The sequence below is a fragment of the Staurois parvus genome, unplaced genomic scaffold (assembly GCF_062004578.1).
Source record: "Staurois parvus isolate SC_StPar_1 unplaced genomic scaffold, SC_StPar_1.0 ptg001051l, whole genome shotgun sequence".
Lineage (NCBI taxonomy): Eukaryota > Metazoa > Chordata > Amphibia > Anura > Ranidae > Staurois > Staurois parvus.
In genome coordinates this window covers 3,568,702-3,595,413 of record NW_028318847.1, presented here as the reverse complement: position 1 = coordinate 3,595,413, position 26,712 = coordinate 3,568,702, and the positions used below count along the sequence as shown (strand labels likewise).

The window sequence follows — 26,712 nt, the reverse complement described above, 5'->3', positions numbered from 1 at the left end:
ATTTTTTAAATTTCATTACGTTTTATAGCAAAAAGTCAAAAACATAGGTTTTTTTTTTACAAAATTGTCGTTTTTTTGTTTATAGTGCAAAAAATAAAACTGCACAGGCAATCAAATACCACCGAAAGAAAGCTCTATTTTTGGGAAAAAAAGGACGTAGATTTCATTTGGGTGCAGTAACGCAGCGCCGTATCGCAAAAAATGGCCTGTCAGGAAGGGGTGTAAATCCTCTGGAAGGCCAGTGGTTAACTTCTAGACCCCACTCACAACTTTTCACACCAAAGTTTTTTTTCTTCTTTCTAGTGGAAACCACACATACCTCTTGCCCCTCCTCTCTACACCACTCCGCTCAAGCTGCAAGAAAATGGTGGCGCATGCGCAATTCGCTTTCCCCGTCACAATTGGACAGAGCTTGCGTCTGTAGTCGTCGGCATTTTCTAGCACACAGAGAGTTTGTCAGTGTAAAACTTTATTAGTCTTCGAGAAAATGTCGGCTTAGCTGGACTGTAGCTTTGTCTTTCGCCATCATGCGTTGGACAAAGTTACCGTCAGTCTCAGCTGCCATTTTGTTGTAGACTCTGTGCGGAGCGGCCTGGAGAGCTATGAAGGTGAGCGAGAGGGGTCTGGAGCCAGGAAGGGGGGAGGGTGGGTGCAAATTGTAAATGGTGACTATGGGGGTGAGGGGAGTTGTGTTCTTGTAGCCATACTGGGGGAGACGTGAGACGTGTGAGAGAGAGGGAGCTGCTACCGGGAGGAGGGAGAGTGAGTGTCGTATGTTGTGGATGAGAAGAATGCAACCCTCCAAAACACTGTGCTGTGCGCAACCTCATTCCATACACACTGTGCTGTGTACAACCTCATTCCATGTACACTGCTGTGTACAACCTCATTCCATGTACACTGCTGTGTACAACCTCATTCCATACACACTGTGCTGTGTACAACCTCATTCCATATACACTGCGCTGTGTGCAACCTCATTCCATATACACTGCGCTGTGTGCAACCTCATTCCATATACACTGTGCTGTGTACAACCTCATTCCATACACACTGCTGTGTACAACCTCATTCCATACACACTGCTGTGTACAACCTCATTCCATACACACTGCTGTGTACAACCTCATTCCATACGCACTGTGCTGTGTACAACCTCATTCCATACACACTGTGCTGTGTACAACCTCATTCCATATACACTGCTGTGTACAACCTCATTCCATACACACTGTGCGCAACTTCATTCCATACACACTGCTGTGCGTAACCTCATTCCATACACACTGCTGTGCTCAACCTCATTCCATACACACTGTGCTGTGTACAACCTCATTCCATACACACTGTGCTGTGTACAACCTCATTCCATACACTGCTGTGTACAACCTCATTCCACACACACTGTGCTGTGCACAACCTTATTCCATATACACCGCTGTGTACAACCTCATTCCATACACACTGTGCTGTGTACAACCTCATTCCATATACACTGCTGTGCACAACCTCATTCCATACACTGTGCTGTGGACAACCTCATTCCATACACACTGTACGCAACCTCATTCCATATACACTGTACGCAACCTCATTCCATATACACTGTGCTGTGTACAACCTCATTCCATACACGCTGTGCTGTGGACAACCTCATTCCATACACACTGTACGCAACCTCATTCCATATACACTGTGCTGTGTACAACCTCATTCCATACACGCTGTGCTGTGGACAACCTCATTCCATACACGCTGTGCTGTGCGCAACCTCATTCCATACACGCTGTGCTGTGCGCAACCTCATTCCATACACGCTGTGCTGTGCGCAACCTCATTCCATACACGCTGTGCGCAACCTCATTCCATACACGCTGTGCGCAACCTCATTCCATACACGCTGTGCGCAACCTCATTCCATACACGCTGTGCGCAACCTCATTCCATACACGCTGTGCACAACCTCATTCCATACACGCTGTGCGCAACCTCATTCCATACACTGTGCCGCGCAACCTCATTTCATACACTGTGCTGTGCGCAACGTCATTTCATATACGCTGTGCGCAACGTCATTTCATATACGCTGTGCGCAACCTCATGCCATATACACTGTGCTGTGCGCAACATCATTCCATATACACTGTGCTGTGCGCAACGTCATTCCATATACACTGTGCTGTGCGCAACCTCATTTCATACACTGTGCACAACCTCATTCCGTATACACTGTGATGTGCGCAACCACATTCCATATACACTACGCTGTGTGCAACCTCATTCCATACGCTGTGTGCAACCTCATTCCATACACTGTGCCCAACCTCATTCCATATACATGGTGCTGTGCGCAACCTCATTCCATATACACTGTGCACAACCTTATTCCATACACACTGTGCTGTGTACAACCTCATTCCATATACACTCTGCTGTTGACAACCTCAGGTTTCTGTGATGTAAAAAAAGGAGACAAAAATAAACTTTTTCCAACTTTAATGTAACCTATAAACTAAAAGTCAATTGAACAACAAACTGAAATATTTTAGGTGGAGGGAAGTAAAAATAAAAACTGAAAATATGATTGCATAAGTGTGCACACCCTTAACCACTAGGGGACCGCCCACAGTACATATACTGCGGCAAAGCGGCCCCTGTAGGCAGGATCACGTATATAAACTTGATCCTTGTTTACATGCCCGCGGCACTGATCGCGGCCACGGGTGTCAATCACCGGGTCCTGGCCAGTGATTACCTGGCGATTGCCGGCAAGCACTGACACAGAGCACAGCTGCATTGTTTTCAATGCAGCTCTGCTCCCTGTCAGTTCCCAGCTCACTGTTCCGGAGAGCAGAGCTTAGCTTTCCGGGTCAGCGTGCAACAGTGTCAAAATGTCCGCCGCAGTCCCGCCATAACTCACTGATCGCCGCTATTATTAGTATACAAAAAAAAAAAATCCAATATCTATACCACCATTTGTAAACGCTATAACTCTCACGTAAACCAATAAATTTTACACGTATTGGGATTTTTGTTAGCAAAGACACGGAGCAGAATACATTTTGGCCTAAATTTATGACGAAATTTGATTTTTACATTTTTTTACTGGACATGTTTTATAGCCAAAAGTCCAAAATATTGTTTTTTTTCTCAAAATTGTTGTTTTTTTCTTTTTATAGCGCAAAAAATAAAAACCGTACAGGCAATCAAATATCACCGAAAGAAAACCCAATTCATGGGGAAAAGGGGATGTAAATTTCTTTTTTGTGCAGCGTTGCATGACCACGCAATTGTCTGTTAAAATGACGCAGTGCCATACCACAAACCACTTATGTAACCACTTCCTGACTGCCCTATAGCAGAATTACTGCTACAGGGTGGCACAGGTGTGCAAAATCACATATATATATATATATATATATATATATATATGTGATTTGCACTCCCGTGGTTTTCTCGCCCCTCCCAGATAGCATCAGATTGCCCATCAGTACACCAGTAATCACATTTAACCCCTCGATTGCCAGGAAGACGCTCATACACAATAAACCTCCATTGCTAGTATAGTGTCTGAATGGATCAATATGTTTGATCAGATCAGCACTATACCAGCATTCACATTAGTATAGTGTCCCCAAAAGTGCAGCGTTAGTGGGATCAGCCCTGGCACCTGCCAGCACATGCGTTTAGCTCCTACGCTTACCCCCCCCCCCCTTCTCCCCCAGCAAGTGCAGTGTCAGTAGGTTACTGTAACTTGATACATTGCACACAAAACCGCAGTGTTGGCAGAATCAGGCCTGATCTCTGGTAAATTGTGATGACTCTCATATGCAGCAGAGTGCCAGTACTAGTGCCACACTACCTTTTGGTGAACTGTTGAGGATAGTGGCCAAGTACTTCCTGGTCATTCACATACCTCTTAGATTGTAAGCTAACCCTCTTGTATTGAACTGCATTGTTGCTGTATTGTCTCCCGTTATATTGTAGCGCTGAGCAAACTGTTAATGCTATATAAATCCTGTATAATAATAATAATAATAATAATACCAGCACTGCAGTATGACTTGGTGATGTGGTGAGTCCAATAAGTGCAGTACAAGCTGGTGTGGTGGCGAGCACAAGTATTGTCCTGCAACCACCAAGAATTCGCACACAGGCCTGTAGAGCCCCTAGTATCCTTCCGCATGTGCTTGCTAATCCCGATTGGCAGCCCACAAATTCTACAGTACCCGTACTTCCCCCATTCACTGCCCAACCCGGAATTCAGGTGGAAATAGCAAATTTAGCTACTCCCCTTGATTTTTTGGAGCTTTTTTTAACGGAAAATCTGTATGCATTGATTGAGGATCAAAGCAATTTATATGCACAACAGTTTACTGCCGCCAACCTAGATTCAAACCTTGCCAGACCATTCGCATGGAAACCCATTACGGTTTCCAAATTTAAATTTTTTTTTTGGACCTAACCCTAAACATGGGCATTATTAAAAAAAATTAATTGGGGTTGTATTGGTCCACAGACCCGATTCATCATATGCCCATGTTCTCTGCTTCCATGGCCAGGCATAGATGTGAGAGTATAATGTGTTTTATGCATTTCAACGACAATACACTCTGTCATCCTTGGGGTGACCCTGAATTTGACCGGCTCCTCAAAATTCAGCCCCTCACAAATCACCTTAACCGAAAATTAACAGATGTCTATACTCCCCAGCAAAAAATTTGCGTTGATGAGTCCCATCATTAATTTTTCTGACCACCTTGCATTCAAGCTATTTCTCTGCAGCAAGCGTGCCAGCTTTGGGGTCAAGATATAGAAGACCTGTGAGAGGACAGCAGGCTATACTTATAAGTTTCGGATTTATGAGAGAAAAGATAGTCACGTGGAGTCCCCCAGATGCCCAGACTACATGGGGAATAGTGGCAAGATAGTTTGGGACTTGGTGTCATCCTTTTTCCATATGGGGTACCACTTATACGTGGACAATTTTTATTCAAGTGTGCCACTATTTAGACATTTGTACAATCTTGGAACTGGCGCGTGTGGCACCATGGTACCTAATGTGTGCTCACCATTAGAAGTGGGTGGATGCAGGGCGGTATATTTTAATGGTGGGCATACCAAACACTTTTTCTGGCAGAGATTTTGTCTCTTTTTTTTATTCAGTCCACAGGCTGCATCAGGGGCGGACTGACTATTGGAAACTCGGGCACTACCCGAGGGTCCGGGGTCAGTAGGGGGCCCCATGAGATGCCCCTGGTACCTTTTTCATAGGCTTTTTTGAGTTTGGGCAAGGACACAGGGGCTCCATGATTCCCTATTGCCCGGGGGCCCCATGAGTTGTCAGTCCGCCCCTGGGCTACATACAAAAAAAAAAAAAAAGCATATACAGTAATACCTCGGTTTACGAATGCCTCTGTTAACATAATTTTCAGTTTACGAATGAAAATCCATTGAAAATAATGCCTCTGTCTATGAATTTTTTTACTAATTTTTTTCACAATACAAAGTGTATGTCAGTGCTGATTTTTAAATGCAATTGCTGTCTTTTTTTTTTCTTCACTATAGCTCACAACATTAGCTGCCAGTTTCCCCCAAAGCTAAAGGATACTTTGTATCTTTTAAGAAACTGAAAGGAAACATTGTTTCTTTTTGGGAAATAAACTAAAATAAACTTTCTCTTTTTTTAGCTGGAGGGGAAAGTGACAAATGAATTTCTGAACTACTGTATAGTGAAGGAAAAAAAAAACAAAAACCGGTAATTACATTTAAAAACTGGCACCTGACAGCTGAGTGTAAAATATTTTTTTAATTGCCAGCGATTCTTTTGCATTCAGCTGTCAGTGGGGAAACCCTGCTGACAGCTGAAACATTAACACGTGGTTGTCACTACTAAAATACTGCATGAGTTAATAAAATAACTCATGCAGTATTTTAGTAGCGTTTACTGTTTTTCTGATCTGCGGAACGGATTAATTGGTTTTCAATGCATTCCTATGGGAAACAGTGTTTTGGGTTACGAATGCTTCGCTATACGAAATGTCCTGCAGAATGAATTAAATTCGTAATCCAAGGTATTACTGTATACCCAACAAGGACCAGCGACGTACTGGTACATCACTGGACTTTGAATGGTTATACTAGGATGATGCCTACAGTTGAAGGTATCATCCTGGTATCGTTTTTTTCAGCCAGCAATCGGCTTTCATGTAAAAGCAATCCTAGTGGCTAATTAGCTGCAGGATTGCTTTTACAAGTAGCGGGAGACGATGCCCCCTCTCCCCCACTGCCTTCCATGGCCTTCTCGGGTAGTCCCGTGCCATCCGGGCAACCTGAGAATGCAGCAACCTGAGAATGCAGCCAGTGTTTCTGCCAGCTGACCGGAGACCAGAGTGGTGCCAATCATCTCTATAGACTAAGAAATCGGAAGCTATGAGCATTTCATCACTTCAGTTTCACAGGATATAGACAGCGCCATTTATAAATTGGGAAAGCATCTGATCACACTGATTAATGTAAGGGCAGAGGAGATATCTAGAGTCTGATATAATCCAGATTTCTCAAAAAAGAATATATGACAATGCCCATTGAAGTTATAGGGGATATTTGCATTCCCTGTGATAGCATTAAAAGTGATAAAAAAAAATTAAGGGACAGTGTTAAAATAATTAAAATCAAAATAACTAAAAAAAAAAAGTACCCTTTTTTTTCTAAATTGCGTTTGAAAAATTGCTGCGCGATTACTGTGACACAAAAAATTGCAGCACCCACCATTTTATTCACTAGGGTGTTTGCTTTTAAAAATATATAATGTTTGGGGTTTAAATTAATTTCCTAGCAAAAAATACTGATTTTTTTTTCATGTGAACAAAAAGTGTCAGAAAAGGCTTGGTCTTCAGGTGGTTAGAAGAGTGAGTGATGTGTGGCATAAACGTCTAATGCTGGGTATAAAATGCCCCCATCCCCCCAAAACGGCCCCTTTTTGGAAAGTAGACAACCCAAACTATTTGCTGAGAGGCATGTTGAATCAATAGAAGAATTTATTTTTTTACCACAAGTTTTTGGAAAATGACAAACAAAATTTTTTTTACACAAAATTGTCATTTAAATAATTTATTGTTCACACATGCCATGGGTATATGCGGAATTACTCCCCAAAATACATTCTGCTACTTCTCCCAAGTATGGGGGTATTACATGTGAGAGACATTTTGGCAGTCTAGCCAAATACAGGACCCCAAAATCCAATAAGCAACATCAGGCTTTTAAAGGGCTTTATTTCCTCATTACACTTCCTGACTACCTATCAAAGTTTTGGAGGCCCTGAAATGCCAGGATAGCACCAACCCCCCCCCCCCAAATGACCACTTTTTGGAAAGTAGACACACCAAGGAATTTGATAAGAAGCATGGTGAGTATTTTGCAGATCTCATTTGTTGCCACAAGTTTTTGAAAATTGAAGAAAAAAAACAAAAACATATTTTTTCTTTTTTTTTTTTATATTTCAAAACCTTGTGAGAAAAAATGAGATCTGCAAAATACTCACCATGCCTCTTTTTAAATTCCTTGGGGTGTCTACTTTCCAAAAAGGGGTCATTTGGGGGGGGGGGGGGGTTGGTGCTATCCTGGCATTTCAGGGCCTTCGAAACTGTGATAGGAAGTGAAATGAGGAAGTTACGCACCTTCAGGCTTTCAAAGTGGTCATTTGATTTCAGGATCCTGAAAATGTGGCTAGGCTCCCAAAAAGTCTCATACATGTGGTACCCCCATACTCGGTAGAAGTAGCGGAATGTATTTTGGCCTGTAATAAATCTTCCATGGACTCAATATGCCTCTCAGCAGATAGCTTAGGGTGAATACATTTTGGCCTGAATTTATGATAAAATTTTAGTTTTTTTGAATATTTTTTTATCACAGAAATGAGAAAATATTGTTTTTCAAAAAAATGTTTTTTTCTCAAAACTTTTTGTTTATAGCGCCAAAAATAAAAAGCTCACAGGTGATCAAATACCACCAAAAAAAAACTCTATTTGTGTGAAAAAAATACATAAATTTTATTTATGTGCCGTATTGCATGACCGTGCAATTGTCAGTTAATCTAGTGCAGTGCTGTATAGCAAAAAAATGGCGTAAATTACAGTATCTATACCATAGTTTGTAGATGCCATAACGTTCACACAAAGCAATCAATATACACTTATTTTTTTTACCAAAAACATGGAGCAGAATACATTTTGGCCTAAATTCATAACTAACTTTGAGTTTACTATATATTTTTTATAGCCGAAAGTAAAAAATATCGTTTCTCTTCAAAATTTTCGATCTTTTTTTGTTTATAGCGCAAATAATAAAAAGCGCACAGGTGATCAAATACCACCAAAAGAAAGCTCTATTTGTGTGAAAAAAGGACATAAATTTCATTTGGGTGCAGCATTGCATGACCGCGCAATTATCAGTTGAATTAGTGCAGCGCCGAGTAGCAAAAAGAGGCCTGGTCATTAAGGGGGGTAAATCCTCTAGAGGGCAAATGGTTGGTTAGACCAATACTTTGTTGAAGCACCGTTTGATTTTATTCCAGCACTCAATCTTTTTGAGTATGAGTCTATCAGCATGGCACATTTTGGCTTGGCAATATTTGCCCACTCTTCTTTACAAAAACACAACAAATCTGTCAGATTGTGAGGGTATCTCCTGTGCACAGCCCTCTTCAGATCACACCACAGATTTTTGATTGGATTCAGGTCTGGGTTCTGGATGGGCCATTCCAAATAATCTTCTTCTGGTGAAGCCATTCCTTTGTTGATTTGGATGTGTGCTTTGGGTTGTTGTCACGCTGAAAGATAAAGTACCCCTTCATGTTCAGCTTTCTAGCAGAAGCCTGCAGGTTTTGTGCCAATATTGACTGGTATTTGGAATGGTTTATAATTCCCTCTACCTTGACTAAGGCCTCAGTTTCAGCTGAAGAAAAACAGCCCCAAAGCATGATGCTGCCACCACCATGCTTCACTGTGGGTATGGTGTTCTTTTGGTGATGTGCAGTGTTGTTTTTGTGCTAAACATATCTTTTGGAATTATGGCCAAAAAGTTCAACCTTAGTTTCACCATAACACATTTTCTCACATGCTTTTGGGAGACTTCAGATGTGTTTTTGCAAAATTTAGCTGGGCTTGGATGCTTTTCTTCGAAAGAAAAGGCTTCTTTCTTGTCACTCTATCCCATTGCCCAAACATACAGTGAATCCAGAAAGTATTCACAGCGCTTAACTTTTGCCACATTTTGTTATGTTGCAGCCTTATTCCAAAATTGATTAAATTAATTTTTTTCCTCAACATTCTACAAACAATACCCCATAATGACAACGTGAACGAAGTTAATTTTGAAATCTTTGCAATTTATTAAAGATAAAAAAACACATGTACATAAGTATTCACAGCCTTTGCTCAATACTTTGTTGAAGCACCTTTAGCACCAATTACAGCCTCAAGCTGTTTTGAGTATGATGCTACAAGCTTGGTACATATATTTTTCTTCCATTGTTCTTTGCAGTACCTCTCAAGCTCCATCAGGTTAGGTGGGGAGCGTCGGTGCACAGCCATTTTCAGATCTCTCCAGATATGTTCAGTCAGGTTTAAGTCTGGGCTCTGGCTGGGCCACTCCAGGACATTCACAGAGTTGGCCCGTAGCCACTCCTTTGTTATGTGTGGTTAGCGTCGTTGTCCTGCTGAAAGATGAACCGTTGCCCCAGTCTAAGGTCCAGAGCGCTGCTCTGTAACAGGTTTTCATCAAGGATGTCTCTGTACATTGCTGCATTCATCTTTCCTTCTATCCTGACTAGTTTCCCAGTTCCTGCCACTCAAAAACATCCCCACAGCACGTTGCTGCCACCACCATGCTTCACTGTAGGGATGGTATTGGCCAGGTGGTGAGTGGTGCCTGGTTTCCTCCAAACATGATGCTTGGCATTCTGGCCAAAGAGTTCAATCTTTGTTTCTCAGAGAGTTTTGTTTCTCATGGTCTGAGAGGCCCTCAGGTGCCTTTTGGTGAACTCCAGGCGGGCTGAAATTTGCCTTTTACTGAGGAGTGGCTTCGTTCTGGCTACTCCACCATACAGGCCTGATTGGTGGAGTGCTGCAGAGATGGTTTTTCTTCTGGAAGGTTCTCCTCTCTACACAGAAACGCGGGAGCTCTTTCAGAATGACCATCGGGTGCTTGCTTACCTCCCTGGCTAAGGCCCTTCTCCCTCGATCGCTCATTTTGGCCGGGCGGTCTGCTCTAGGAAGATTCCTGGTAGTTCCAAACTTCTTCCATTTACGGATGATGGAGGCCACTGTGCTCATTGGGCCCTTCAATGCTGCAGACATTTTTCTGTACCCTTCCCCAGATCTGTGCCTTGATACAATACTGTCTCGGAGGTCTACTGACAATTCCTTGGATTTCATGGCTTGGTTTGTGCTCTGACATGCACTGTTAACTGGTAGACCTTATATAGATAGGTTTATGCCTTTCCTAATCATGTTCAATCAACTGAATTTTCCATAGGTGGACTCCAATCAAGTTGTGGAAACATCTCAAGGATGATCAGTGGGAACAGGATGCACCAGAGCTCAATTTTGAGTGTCATGGCAAAGGCTGTGAATACTTATGTATATGTGTTTTTTTTGTTTTTTATTTTTAATAAATTGCAAAAATTTCAAAACAAACTTCTTTCACATTGTCATTATGGGGTATTGTTTGTAGAATGTTGAAATTAATTTAATACATTTTGGAATAAGGCTGTAACATAACAAAGTGTGGCAAAAGTTAAGCACTGTGAATACTTTCTGGATGCACTGTATGAAGAATACGGGAGATTGTCACATATACCACACAGCCAGTACATGTCAGATATTCCTGCGGCTCCTTTAACCACTTTCCTACTGGGCACTTATACCCCCTTCCTGCCCAGGCCAATTTTCAGCTTTCAGCGCTGTCGCACTTTGAATAACAATTGCGCGGTCATGCAACATTGTACCCATATGAAATTTTTATCTTTTTTTTCAAACAAAGCTTTCTTTTGATGGTATTTACTTGCCGCTGGGTGTTTTCTTTTTTGCTCTATAAACAAAAAAAGAGCAACAATTTTTGAAAAAAAAAAAAAGTTTTTCTTTGTCTCTATTATAAAATTTTGCAAACAGGTAATTTTTATCTTTCACTATTGTGCATTGATGAGGCCGCACTGATAGGCGGCACTGATGAGGTGCCACGGATAGGCAGCACTAATGGGCACTGATAGGCGGCACTGATGTGCAACAATGATGAGCACTGATGGGTGGCACTGCTGGGCACAGGTGGGCGGCACTGATATGCAACAATGATAGGTACTGATGGGCAGAACTGATGGGCACTGATGGGTGCCACTGCTAACCACTAATGGGCACAGGTGGGTGGCACTGCTGGGCACTTGTGGGCGGCACTGCTGGGCAATGATCCTCAGTGCCCTGATGATCGGTGCTGATCCATCCTCTGACAATTGCCGGTTATCGGCAGTACTTTCCTCACGCTGTGACAGCGTGAGGAAAGTGCAGCCGATAACCGGCAACTGCATTTACCGGTGATCTGCTGTGTCTTTGGACACGGCTGATCACGTGGTAAAAGGCTGCTGTGATTGGCCTTTTACCACATCACGTGATCAGCTGTGTCCATAAGACACAGAGATCGCTGGATGCGTGCCCCCGAGAGCACGTTCCACTTGATGATAACTGTCTTCACTGTGTTTCATGGTATATATGATGCCTTGGAAATTCTTTTGTACCCTTCTCCTGACTTATTCCTTTTAACAATGAGATCCCTTTGGTGCTATGGAAGCTCTCAAGGTGGAAAAAGTTCTGAAATGATTTATCTTTGTCTCACTTTTTTTACATCACAGAAATCTGACATTTTAACAGGGTGTGTAGACTTTTTATAATCACTATACAATGTTCTGTGTATAGTCCAACACAACCTCATTCCATATATACTGTGCTGTGTACAACCCCATTTCATGGACTGTGCTGTGTACACCCTCATTCCATATACACTGTGACGTGTACAACTTCATTCCATAGTCACTGTCCTGTGTACAACCTCATTGCATATACACTTTGCTGTAGACAACTTAATTCCATACACACTGTGCTGTAGACATCTTCATTCCATATACACTGTGCTGTGTACAACCTCATCCCATATACACTGTGCTGTGGACAACTTCATTCCATATAAACTGTGCTGTGCTCAGCCATAGCCTTTATACAATGTGCTGTGTATATTCCAACACAACCTCATTCCATATACACCGTGCTGTGTATTCCATGGACTGTGCTGTGTACGGTGCCTTGAAAAAGTATTCATATCCTTTGAAATGTTCCACATTTTGTCATGTCACAACCAAAAACATAAATGTACTTTATTGGGATTTTATGTGATAGACCAACACAAAGTGGCACATAATTGGGAAGTGGAAGGAAAATGATAAATGGGTTTCACATTTTTTACAAATAAATATCTGAAAAGTGTGTTGTGCATTTGTATTCAGCCCCCCGAGTCAATGCTTTGTAATTACAGCTGGAAGTGTTTTTGGGGGTGTCTGTACCAGCTTTGAACATCTAGAGAGTGACATTTTTACCCATTTTTCTTTGCAAAATAGTTCAAGCTCTGTCAGATTGGATGGAGAGTGTCTGCGAACAGCAATTTTCAAGTCTTGCCACAGATTCTTAATTGGCTTTAGGTCCGGACTTTGAAAGGGCCAGTCTAACACAAGAATATGCTTTGATCTAAACCATTCCATTGTAGCTCTGGCTGTATGTTTAGCGTAGTTGTCTTGCTGGAATGTGAAGTATTTTGTAGACTCTTACAGGTTTTCCTCTGAGATTGCCCTGTATTTGGCTCCATCCATCTTCCAATCAACTCTGACCAGCTTCCCTGTCCCTGCTGAAGAAAAGCATCCCCATAACATGATGCTGCCACCACGTTTCATGGTGGGGATGGCGTGTTCAGGGTGATGTGCAGTGTTAGTTTTCCGCCACACATAGCATTTTGCTTTTAGGCCAAAAAGTTCCATTTTGGTCTCATCTAACCAGAGCACCTTCTTCCACATGTTTGCTGTGTCCTCCACATGGCTTCTCACAAACTGCAAACGGGACTTCTTATGGCTTTCTTTCAACAATGGCTTTCATCTTGTCACTCTTCCATAAAGGCCAGATTTGTGGATTGCATGACTAATAGTTGTCCTGTGGACAGATTCTCCCACCTGAGCTGTGGATCTCTGCAGCTCTTCCAGAGTTACCATGGGCCTCTTGGCTGCTTCTCTGATTAATGGTCTCCTTGCTCTGCCTGTTAGTTTGGGTGGACAGCCATGTCTTGGTAGGTTTTCAGTTGTGCCATTCTCTTTCCATATTCGGATGATGGATTGAACAGTGCTCTGTGAGATGTTCAAAGCTTGGGATAATTTTTTTTATAACCTAACCCTGCTTTAAAGGATAAGTTCACCTTTTAGACAAAAATAATAAATGCACATTTTTTTTGCAGGTAACAAAACTTGCATTTTTAATTTTTGTCAACAGAATCCTGAAAAGCTTTGTAAGAGCAATCAGTAGATCGCTGATGCCGTGCACAACACCTGCAGACCTGTCAGAATATCTGATGAACAAGCAAGCAGATATTCTGACAGGAAGCTTCAATAAACTACCACTGCGCCCCACAGCGCAGTGGTCATTCATTGAAAACTACAAACCGACAGCCGCTTAGGTTGTCGGGACTTGTAGTTCATTCAGGGAAGTCTGTGAATGAATTACGTGACCGCGTGGGTGGTGCCCCGCACAGGTGCGCTGTTTTTAAATTTGACAGTATGGGGAGAAGTTTCCCTGTACTATCTGTTAGAGGGAGGGAGTGGCGGGCGGCAGCTGTGGCTATGCGAACATGTTACATGTTCCACCCTAAAAACGGGTGGAACATGTAACATTTTCCAAAGGTGAACTTATCCTTTAACCACTTGCCAAGCGTGCTATAGCCGAATGATGGCTACAACGCGGTTGTCCAGTTCTGGGAGTGCGTCCCCCCCTGTGCGCCCCCGGCGATCTCCGTGATCGCTGTGTCCTACAACCGCAGCTGATCACATGATGTAAATGGCCAATCACAGCGCCCTTTTGCCACGTGATCAGCTGCGTCCAATGACATAGCAGATCACCGGTAAATGCAGTTCCCGGTTATCGGCTGCACTTACCTCACGCTATCACAGCGTGAGGAAAGTACTGCCAATAACCAGCAATTGTCAGAGGACGGATCGGCACCAATCATCAGGGCGCTGATGATCAGTGCCCAGCAGTGCTGCCCACCTGTGCCCATTTGTGGTTAGCAGTGCCAACCACCAGTGCTGTCAGTGCCACCTCTCAGTGCCTACCATTGTTGCATATCAGTTCCACCTCCTCAGTGCCTATCAGTGCTGCCTCATCAACGCACATCAGTGAAGGAGAAAAATTACCTGTTTGCAAAATTTTATACTAGAAACCAAGAAAACTTTTTTTTTTCAAATTGTTTACTCTTTTTTTGTTTATAGCGCAAAAAGAAAACCCCCCCATGGCGAGTAAATACCTCCAAAATAAAGCTCTATTTGTGTGAAAAAAGATAAACATTTCATATGGGTATAGTGTTGCATGACCGCGCAATTGTCATTCAAAGTGCGACAGCGCTAAAAGCTGAAACTTGGCCTTGGCAGGAAGGGGGTATAAGTACCCGGTAGGCAAGTGGTTAAACGTCTCCACAGCTTTATCTCTGTCTGGTGTGTTCCTTGGCTTTTATGATGCTGTTTGTTCACTTATGTTCCCTAAGAAACCTCTGAGGGCTTCACAGAACAGCTGTATTTCTACTGAGATTAAATTACACACGGGTGGACTCTATTTACTAATTAGGTGGCTACCGAAGGCAATGAGTTCCACTAGATTTTAGTTAGAGGTATCGGAGTAAAAGAGGCTGAATACAAATGCGCGCCACACTTTTCAGATATTTATTTGTAAAAAAAATTTTGAAAACCATTTAGCAATTTCCTTCCACTTCACAACTATGTGCCACTTTGTGTTAGTCTAAAAAATCTCAATAAAATAAATTTACGTTTTTGGTTGTAATATGACAAAATGTGGCAAATTTCAAGGGATATGAATACTTTCTCAAGGCACTGTACAACCTCATTCCATAGACTGTGCTGTATACAACCTTATTGCATATACAGTTAGGTCCATATATATTTGGACACAGGCACAATGTTTTTCAGGCATTTACCAAAACATATTTAAGTTATATAACTGATATGGGCTGGAAGTGCACACTCTCAAGTTTAATTTGAGGTTATGTACATCCAAAGTGGAGGAAGGGTTTTGGAATTACAGCTGTATAAGTATAGCCACCCCCCCTTTTTCAAGGGACCAAAAGTAATTGGACAATTGAATTAAAAGCTGTTTTATGGCCAGGTGTGGGCTACTCTTTGTTATTTCTTCATAAATTAAGCAGGTAAAAGGTCTGGAATTGATTCTAAGTGTGGTATTTGCATTTGGAATTTATTGCTGTGAACCTACATCATGCGTTCAAAGGAGCTGTCCATGCAAGTGAAACAGGCCATTGTAAGGCTTCAAAAACAAAGCAAATCTCTCAGAGAGATAGCAGCAACATTAGGAGAGGCCAAATCAAAATTCTGGTATATTCCGAGGAAAGAAGAATGCACTGGTGAGTTCAGCAACATAAAAAGGCATGGACGTTCACAGTGGTGAATGATCGCAGGATCCTCTCTATGGTAAAGAAAAACCCATTCACAACATCCAGACAAGTGAAGGTCACTCTCCAGGAGGTGGACGTATCATTGTCAAAGTCTACAATCAAGAGAGGACTTCACAAGAGCAAATACAGAGGGTTCACTGCAAGGTGCAAACCATTCATAAACCTGAAGAATAGAAAATCCAGATTAGACTTTGCCAAAAAAACATCTAAACAGGATGAACTAAGATTAATCTGTACCAGAATGATGGGAAGAAAAAAGTATGGAGAAGGCTTGAAACAGTTCATGATCCAAAGCACACAATGTCATCTGTAAAACATAGTGGAGGCAGTGTAATGACATGGGCATGCATGGCTTGCAGTGGCACTGGGTCTTTGGTGTTTATTGATGATGTGACAGAAACAGCCGGATGAATTCTGCAGTGTTTACTATCAGCCCAGATTCAGCCAAATGCAGCAAAGTTGGTTGGACGGCGCTTCACATTACAGACGGACAATGATCCAACACACACTGCAAAAACAATCCAAGAGCTTTTGAAGGAAAAGAAGTGGAATATTCTGCAATGGCCAAGTCAATCACCTGATCTCAACCTAATTGAGCATGCATTTCACTTGCTGAAGGCAAAACTAAAGGCAGGAAGACCCACAAACAAAGACCAACTGACGACAGCTGCAGTTAGAGCCTGGAAAAGCATCAGAAAGGAGGAAACCCAGTCTTTGGTAATGTCCATGGGTTTCAGACTTCAAGCAGTCATTGCCAGTAAAGGATTCTCAACAAAATATTAAAAATGAACATTTTATTTATGATTATATTCATTTGTCCAATTACATTTGAGCCCCTAAAATGGAGGGACTGTGTATAAAAATGGTTGCAGTTCCTAAAATTTGTACTTGATATTTATGTTCAACCCCTTGAATTAAAGCTGAAAGTCTGCACTTCAGATTTATTTGGATTGTTTCGTTTTAATTTATTCTGGTGGCATGCAGAGCCAAAAGTGTGAAAATCGTGCCTGTGTCCAAATATATATGGATCTAACTGTACACCGTGCTGTGTCCAACCTCATTCCATGGACAATGCTGTGTACAACTTCATTCTATACACTGTGTTGTGCACAACCTCATTTCACACACTGCTGTGTACAACCTCATTCCATATACACTGTGCTATGTATTGCTGTACAATGTCTGTGTCTGAACTGCAACCCTCTGTTGTATATATACACAAAGTCCATAGTTGCAGACCTCTATTTTTCTTTGGAATCACAATGCCTCACCCACCCTCTCTGTTACTCAAAGAATATGGTCACCTCTAGAACACGTTTCACATTACACCCATATTTAGGCCTCATGCACACAGGATGTTTTTTTTTTTCCTTCCATGGACGCTTTTGCTTTAGGGGAAGAAAAAGCAGCTTAAAAAACCACTTCCAAAGCTGTGTTTTTCACACACATTTAGTTTAGACAACATTTAGGTTCATAAAGTGCTTGGGCATTCATTCATTCCATTGTCCAGAATATTAATTTATTCTGGCTTTTGGAGTGAACACTCAAGTACTAAACACACCGAGCGTTAGGGTGCATTTAACTTTTTTTCCTGGCCAAATGCTCCTTGAACTCACTGGTGATTTTTTTTTCAGTCTCTAAAGGTTCCCCTTCTAATACACCTGTAAATGCCAATGTGTGCATGGCCACACAGGCTAACATAGAGGTGCGTTTACAGGCTGAAAAAAAGTCAAATACCTGTGAAAACTGCATTTTTTTTACATCCTGTGTGTATGAGGCCTTAGACCTCATTTACACGGTCGTAAAATTTTTACTGACATTACTACATGTGTTTTCTAGGAGAAATGTTCCTGTGTAATGATCAGTAAAATACTTGTGTATAGATGGCTTTAAACCCCTAGAGACATGTAAAGACACGTGTACATAAAAATGTATTTTTCCCCTTTGTTTAGTCTTAATTTACATGCTTACAAATGTGTGTATGTTCATTTATACACGTAAGCGTGTAAAGTGCATGTTCTTAGATGCAAGTTTTTGGATTCCGAGTTAGGCCTCATTCACACAGCCATAAAACTTTTACTACACAAGATAAATAGTAAATAATTGCGAGCGCACATCAAAAAATGTCAGCCACTAAGCACTAAAGGTAACCAACTAAACCTCAAATAACCAAAATGAAAGAAAAAGTACAGTGCTAAATCACTAAAATGAAATAAGGTACATACAGTCATGGCCGAAATTGTTGGCACCCTTGATATTTCTCCAGGAAATCATGTATTTCTCACGAAACGTATTGCATTAACACATGTTTTGCTATACACATGTTTATTCCCTTTGTGTGTATTGGGACAAAACAAAAAAAGGGAGGAAAGAAAGCAAATTCGACATAATGTCACACAAACCTCCAAAAATGGGCTGGACAAAAGTATTGGCACCCTTTCACAACTGCGGATAAATAAGAATGTTACAAGCATGTGATGCTCCTGTAAACTCACCTGGGGCAAGTAACAGGTGTGGGCAATATAGAAATCACACCTGAAAGCAGATAAAAAGGAGAGACGTTCACTTAACCTTTGCATTGTGTGTCTGTCTGTGCCACACTAAGCATGGACAACAGAAAGAGGAGACGAGAACTGTCTGAGGACCTGAGAACCAAAATTGTGGCAAAATATCAACAATCTCAAGGTTACAAGTCCATCTCCAGAGAACTAGATTTGCCTTTGTCCACAGTGCGCAACATTATCAAGAAGTTTGCAACCCATGGCACTGTAGCTAATCTCCCTGGTCGTGGACGGATGAGGAAAATTGATGAAAGATTGCAACGCAGAATAGTCCGGATGGTGGATAAGCAGCCCCAAACATGTTCCAAAGACATTCAAGCTGTCCTGCAGGCTCAGGGAGCATCAGTGTCAGCGCGAACTATCCGTCGACATTTAAATGAAATGAAACGCTATGGCAGGAGACCCAGGAGGACCCCACTGCTGACACAGAGACATAAAAAAGCAAGACTACAGTTTGCCAAAATGTACTTGAGTAAGCCAAAAGCCTTCTGGGAAAACGTCTTGTGGACAGATGAGACCAACATAGAGCTTTTCGGTAAAGCACATCATTCTACTGTTTACCGAAAACGGAATGAGGCCTGCAAAGAACAAAACACAGTACCTACGGTAAAATATGGTGGAGGTTCAATGATGTTTTGGGGTTGTTTTGCTGCCTCTGGCACTGGGTGCCTTGACTGTGTGCAAGGCATCATGAAATCTGAGGATTACCAAAGGATTTTGGGTCGCACTGTAGGGCCCAGTGTCAGAAAGCTGGGTTTGCGTCCAAGATCCTGGGTCTTCCAGCAGGACAATGACCCCAAACATACGTCAAAAAGCACTCAGAAATGGATGGCAAAGAAGCGCTGGAGAGTTCTGAAGTGGCCAGCAATGAGCCCAGATCTAAATCCCATTGAACACCTGTGGAGAGATCTTAAAATTGCTGTTGGGAAAAGGTGTCCTTCCAATAAGAGAGACCTGGAGCTGTTTGCAAAGGAAGAGTGGTCCAAAATTCCGGGTGAGAGGTGTCAGAAGCTTATTGATGGTTATAGGAAGCGACTGATTTCAGTTATGTTTTCCAAAGGGTGTGCAACCAAATATTAAGTTAAGGGTGCCAATACTTTTGTCCAGCCCATTTTTGGGGTTTTGTGTGACATTATGTCATATTTGCTTTTCTGCCTCTGTTTTATATTTGTTCCAATACATACAAAGGGAATAAACATGTGTATAGCAAAACATGTGTTAATGCAATACCTTTTTTGTGTGAAATACTTGATTTTCAGGAAAAATATCAAGGGTGCCAACAATTTCGGCCATGACTGTATAATGATATGAGAATAAAAGTTCAAAAGGTGACTATAAATGTTCGTTGAAATAATGTGATTATAAGGATTCCGCTATTTTCCTTAGTTCTTTGCTAGTGCGATAAGGTGTAGAAAAAATGCGCACTCACCAGAACACATATTTAAATGTGCATGAATGTATATAAACTGATGTCATCAAAGCTCATCCAAAGGGGGGCAGAACTGGGGAGACCTCTCTCCAGGTGTATGGATCCTGGGACTTCTAATACAGATCAAAAAGGGTGCTAGAGTCCCCTTTAAGGGGTGGATGGGTGCAGCTCCACGGGTATAACAGGAGGCTCCCTCTCTGGAGTCTGGAAGCTGTGTAATCTGTGAATTAATACTCCCCAGGGGAGTTAAAATAGAAGAATCCCCATAGTGTAGTAAATTATTGGTTTAATTGAATAAAGTAAAGCATCCAGATAAAAGCATCAAATTTCCAGGTTAATCAGTACAGGTAACACAGAGAAAATCGCTAAGTGCAATGCATGTAAATGGGACTGACCGTATTCCACAGGCTCCATCTTTAAAGAGATCCAATTAGATGCGCACGCGCGGCTAAGGATCGCATTTGGACCCATGACTTTGTCCTTTTCCACATGGGTATACCTCTCCTCCGTATCACTATAATATTTGCATTTGAGTTCATAATATATTCTTGACCAAATATAAATGTCCCTTAATTTTTTCCGCTCGGAGGTTCTGCTGTTTAAAAATGACAGCTCTGACTATTAACACTGTCGATCAAGATCCACGGAAAAATGGTGCCCGCTTAGCTGCGCGTGCACATCTAATTGGATCTCTTTAAAGATGGCACCTGTGGAATACGCATGCGCCATCGCCTATAATACGTGCGTATTTTGCCACATTTTGCGTTTTTATTCTGCCCAGAAACAAAATAATTTCCCCTTTAACGAAAAGGAAAAAACGAGTGTGTAAAAATGCAAAGCAAAATGCAAAAAGCATTGCAAAAACGAATCAAAAGCAAACAGCATTGGTGTGAACCAGGCCTTAGGCTCCTTTCACATGGGGCGGACCCGTCAGCGGATCTGCTTGTTCAGTGGGGGATATGTCTGCTGATCCCCCGCTGAGCAAGCAGATGGCAGGTCTGTGTCCGCTCCACAGAATGTATGCACGCGGGTGTAAACGGACATATCTGCTGCTCCATAGAGAGCAGTGGACCATCCGATCGATCCGCTTGTGTGAAAGGGGCCTTATTGGACTGGGAGGAAACTATGAGCACCCTCATAGTTCACTGACAGTTCCTCCAGCTTCCAATCAGAAAACTCATATGAAAGTATGGTCAGGAAAGCTAGAATAAGTGTCTGCAGGATCCTGACATTCCACTGATCGTGGGTGCAATGCTTTGCAGGTTCCTGTAGGAAAAAATAGTAATAAATGCATTAATTTTTCCTTAAAAGGTGAACTTATAATTTAAAACTCTACCTCCTCCACTTCCTCTTTCCACTGGGGTCCTCCAAGGTTCTGTCTTTGGACCCTTGCATCTCTGGATGTACACCTGGGTCATTGATAGCATAGAAATGGTCTTGAAAGCCATGGAAGGCTATTGACAACCAGATTTACCTTTCTACTGTTCAATCCACCCCCTCAGTCTCCTCACTAGCATACATATCAGTATGGGCATCACACTTCACATACTCAATTTCAGTCTATTGAAAACTGAGCTTATTACATATTAAACCGTCCTTTTAAAATGTTGCACAAGCTGTTGGCGTTATAAATTCCTGAATATTAACCCTTTAAGATTTGTTTGGTCCTCTTTAATGCCTGAACCCAGTTTTGCAACTTGGCATGTGTTTGTAGAATTGTACACATATTTTTAACTATATAATGTATCCATGTGAATTATACCTTTTTTTTGGACCTTAGTTTTGTGGTAAATGCTAATGTGGTTGTAAACCCTTAGGGCTCATTCAGATGGAAGATTATACCCATCCTCTATGCAGAACTGCTAGTACGTGTGTGTGTGTATCCACCTCAGAGCTGCACGCAGGCAGCCCTTAGAAGTGGATTCACATGCAGTGCCAGCACGGCCAAACATGTGGGCAGCAGCGGGTGCATGAATCTGAACAAAGTGCTTCTGTGTATGCATCCATGCACCCCCTCCTGCTCGCATGTCAAACTTTGACATGATTTCGTCCATGCTAGCACTGCGTGTGCATGCATTTCTATGACCAGCCTGCACACCCATTTGCCAGTGGCTCTACACGGAGGACAGGCTTAATCGCCCATCTGAATTAGCCCTTATACCCAGTGAAGTGGCTAGTCTTGGGTGATACAGGTATGAAACAAAGCCTCCTACATAAGTTGCACCTGTTTATCTGTAGCCCTCTTTTTTCACATCAAAATTTACACATTTTACAGTCAGTTGTCTGTGCTTCCAGAGGCAGGGCCGGTGATTTCATGTCACACACTGCACAACTCCTAGAGAAGGGCTGAGTGAGGGGCAGTCTGTAGTGGGGGTGGGGGGCAGTATGCATTATATAGTGAAGGGGGGACAGTGTGCAGCATGTAGTGAAGGGGGGGCAGTTTGTGGTATGTAGTGAAGGGGGGGCAGTTTGTGGTATGTAGTGAATGGGGGGCAGTGCACGGTGTGTAGTAAAGGGGGGGTAGTTCTACAATGGCCAGGCAGTGATCACCTCCCCAGTACTCCCAACCCACCCTTTCCTGACAGTGGGAAGTACTGCAATCCATCCTGAACTGTGGGGGGCAGTGTGCAGAATGTAGTGAAGGGGGGTGTAACGTACTAGGAGCGCAGAAAGAGAGCACACGGAGCCAGATTGCACGGAACCCGACGTGCGGGCGTTTATTGTGGAGTTTCTTTGGGTACAGACAATAGAACAGCTAGTCCACAGATTTACACAAGACACAGTAAAGTTATATGGATGGCAATATGGGACAACAGGAGGCTGATAGTCCACCAGGTTCAACAGGACAGAGGGGTGGAGGTTCTGTGAGAATTAGGGTTCATGGGGAGAATTGGGCTAAGTCTTTCGGGCAGCACAGGGTTAGTCCACTTACTGGATGCGGGGAGCCGGACACAGAGGGTTCCACACAGGGTCAAGCCTGTCAGGCAGCTCTAGGCAGTGAAGGGTTAAGTCCGCCAGGCTCAAGGGCAGCAAAGGGTTAAGTATGGCCACTGCTTGTGCTGTGAAGCTCTGGTCTGTCTTCCCTCGAGACTGCTTGGCCCCCCTTGCCATTGGCTGGCTTCCTCCAGCATCTGGACCAGCTGATCTTTATTAAGTTCCTTGTAGTTGAGGTCCAAAGTTCTGGCCTTTTCTCATAAGCTGGTTGCATCCAGTGTCGATATTCCGGGGCCTCCGTTTTCATCATATGCAGGCTCTCATCCGCCATCTCGAGCGCTCTCATCCCGCTGCTGCCACCAGTTGTAACGTACTAGGAGCGCAGAGAGAGCGCACACGGAACCCAACGTGCGGGCATTTATTGGGGAGTTTCTCGGGGTACAGACAACAGAACAGCTAGTCCGAAGATCCATACAAGACATAATAAAGTTCTCTGGATGGCAATATGGGACAACAGGGGGCCGATAGTCCACCGGGTTCAACAGGACAGAGGGGCGGAGGTTCTGTGGGAATTGGGGTTCATGGGGAGAACTGGGCTGTCTTTCGGGCAGCACGGAGTTAGTCCACTTGCTGGATGGGGGGAGCCGGACACAGAGGGTTACAGGCAACACAGGGTCAATTCACACAGGCAACACAGGGTTAAGTCCGCCCAGCTCACGGGCAGCAAAGGGTTAAGTCTGCACAGGGGAGGGATCCAGCAGCAGAATGGCAGGCAGTGGAGCCAGTGAGAGGAGAGGGGGATGGGATCAACGAGGAGGCTGGCCCGCAGCTCAGACCTCACTCACATACTAGGATCGCAGCCAGGAGAACTACTTGGAACCGTGGACCCGCTCTGCCTTAAGTACAGAGCCGGGCGTGTTCCCGTTGCCGTGGTAACCCGAGACTTAGCGGGAATGCGGTCTTAGGGTGACAGGAGGGATCCTGCATATGGATTATCACAGCAGGGGGGGCGACTTTCTAGCGCTCGGCCAGGGGAGCAGGATGTTCCCTTGGCTGGAGGCCAGATTTCTGGCAACAGAAGAGGGGCTGCTGGGGGGAAGGGGGTGGCAGGCAGCAGACCGGGGGACTGGGGGGGGAGACCAGTTCTGTGATGGGGGGCAGTCTGTGCTATGTAGTGAAAGAGAGGGGCAGTGTGCACTATGTAGTGAAGAGGGGGGAAACATTGTGTAGTGGGGTAGTCTGTGGCATGTAGTGGGCGGGGGTGCAGTGTGTGTGTTATGTAGTGAAGGGGGGCACAGTGTGCGGCATGTAGTGAAGTGGGGGTAGTTCTACGATGGGCATGCGGTGAGCTACTTCCAACATGCCCTACTTACCATAGAACTATCACCCCTTCACTACATAACGCACACTGCCCCTCCTTTACTACATACCATACACTGTATGTTGTGAATGGGGGGGGCAGCCTGTGCTATGTAGGGGGGGCGATGGGCAATGTGCGGCCTGTAGTGAAGAGTGGGTAGTTCTACAATGGCCAGGCAGTGAGCACCTCCCCAGTACTTCCAGCCCGCCCTTACCTGACTGTGGGAAGTACTGCAATCCATCCTGGACTTACCGTAGAACTATCACTCCTTTACTACATACAACACACTACATGTTGAGACAGGGAGGCAGTTTGTGGTATGTATTGGGGGTGGGGGGCGGTCCGTGGTATGGGGTGGGGGCAGTCCGTGGTATGTAGTGGGGGTGGAGGCAGTCCATAGTATGCAGTGAGGGATGGTCCAGTGAGGGGCAGTGTGTGGTATGTAGTGAAGGGAGGGGCAGTGTGCGGTATGTAGTGGGGGGGGGGGCACTCTGTGCTATGTAGTGGTGGTGGGGAGCAGTGTGTGCAGTACGTAGTGAAGGGGGGGGCAGTGTGAGGTACGTAGTGAAGGGGGGGGCAGTGTGAGGTACGTAGTGAAGGGGGGGGCAGTGTGAGGTACGTAGTGAAGGAGGGGGCAGTGTGAGGTACGTAGTGAAGGGGGGGTAGTGTGAGGTACGTAGTGAAGGGGGGGGCAGTGTGAGGTACGTAGTGAAGGGGGGGCAGTGTGAGGTATGTAGTGAAGGGGGGGGCAGGGTGAGGTACGTAGTGAAGGGGGGGCAGTGTGTGGTATGTAGTGAAGGGAGAGACACTGTGCATTATGTAGTGAAGGGGGGGGGGGGTAGTTCTACGATGGCCAGGTGGTGAGCACCTCTCCAGTACTCCCAACCCGCCCTTACCTGACTGTACTGCAATCCATGCTGGACTTGCTGAAGATCACCCCTTCACTACATAACACATACTACATGTTGAGAAGGGGAGGTAGTTCGTAGAATGTAGTGGGGGCAGTCCGTGATATGGGGTGAGGGATGGTCTGTGTTATGTAGTGGGAGTGGTCCGTGGTATGTAATGGGGGTGGGGGGTGGTCCGTGGTATGTAGTGAAGGGAGTGGCAGTGTGTGGTATGTAGTGAAGGGAGGAGCAGTGTGCGGTATGTAGTGGGGGGCACTCTGTGCTATGTAGTAGGGGTTGGGGGCAGTGTGCGGTACGTAGTGAAGGGGAGGCAGTGTGCAGTACGTAGTGAAGGGGGGGAAGTGAGCGGCCTGTAGTGAAGGGGGGAGCTGTGTGTGGTATGTAATGTGGGGAGGAGGCTGTCTGTGGTATGTAGTGAAGGGGGGGTAGGGTGTGGTATGTAGTGAAGGGGGGGGGCAGTATGGGGTATATAGTGAAGGGAGGGACAGTGTGGGGTATGCAGTGGGGGGCACTCTGCTATGTAGTGGGGGTGGGGGTCAGGGTGCGGTACGTAGTGAAGGGGGGGCAGGGTACGGTTCGTAGTGAAGGAGGGGCAGTGTGTGGTATGCAATTAAAGGGGGGGGTAGTTCTATGATGGCCCGGCGGTGAGCACCTCTCCAGTACTCCCAACCCACCCTTACCTGACTGTAGGAAGTACTGCAATCCATCCTGGACTTACTGTAGAACTATCACCCCTTTAGTACACAACACACACTACATGTTGAGAAGGGGGCAGTTTGTGGTATGTAGTAGGGGTGGGGGGCAGTAAGGGGTATATAGTGAAGGGGGGGACAGTGTGCGGTATACAGTGGGGGGTACTCTGCTATGTAGTGGGGGTGGGGGGCAGGGTGTGGTACGTAGTGAAGGGGGAGCAGTGTGAGGTATGTAGTGAAGGGGGAGGGGGGCAGTGTGAGGTATGTAGTGAGGGGGCAGAGTGAAATACATAGAGAAGGGGGGGGGGGGGAGTGTGAAGTATGTAGTGAAAGGGAGGTATGTGCGGCATGTAGTGAAGGGGGGGCAGTGTGCGGCGTGAAGGGGGGGGCAGTGTGCGGCATGTAGTGAAGGGGGAAGCAGTGTGAGGTATGTAGTGAAGGGGGTGGGGGGCAGTGTGAGGTATGTAGTGAAGGGGGGGCAGTGTGAGTAATGTAGGTGGGGGGGGGAGTCTGTGGTATGTATTGTGGGAGGGGGCAGTCTGCAGAATGTTGGGAGAAGGCAGTGTGTGTAATGTAGTGAAGGGTGGGGGAGGGCAGTGTGTGGTATGCAGTTAAGGGGGGGTAGTTCTACGATGGCCAGGTGGGGAGCATCTCTCCAGTACTCCCAACCTGCCCTTACCTGAATGTGGGAAGTACTGCAATCCATCCTGGACTTACCGTAGAACTATCACTCCTTCACAACAAAACACACACTGCATGTTGAGAAAGGGAGGACAGTTTGTGGTATGTAGTGGGGTGGTCCGTGGTATGCGGTGGGGTCGGTCCGTGGTATGTAGTGGGGGTGAGGGAAGGTCCGTGGTATGTAGTGGGGGTGGGGAAAGGTCCGTGGTATGTAGTGGAGGTGGGGGAAAGGCCGTGGTATGTAGTGGGGGTGGGGGAAGGTCCGTGGTATGTAGTAGGGGTGGGGGAAGGCTCGTGGTATGTAGTAGGGGTGGAAGGCAGTATGGGGTATATAATGAAGGGAGGGGCAGTGTGCGATATACAG

The 26,712-nt window shown here is 44.5% G+C and overlaps 1 protein-coding gene across 1 annotated transcript in view; it reads left to right on the top strand.

Moving 5' to 3' along the window:
• The first annotated feature begins 541 nt into the window (after nucleotides 1–541).
• The window catches only part of BRMS1 (BRMS1 transcriptional repressor and anoikis regulator), a 59,851-nt gene continuing 33,680 nt past the window's right edge, over nucleotides 542–26,712 (top strand). Inside the window, exon 1 of the mRNA XM_089658070.1 lies at nucleotides 542–608. Within this exon, the coding sequence (XP_089514196.1) occupies nucleotides 603–608 (6 nt within the window). The 5' untranslated portion in view covers nucleotides 542–602. The remainder of the gene's footprint in view (nucleotides 609–26,712) is intronic.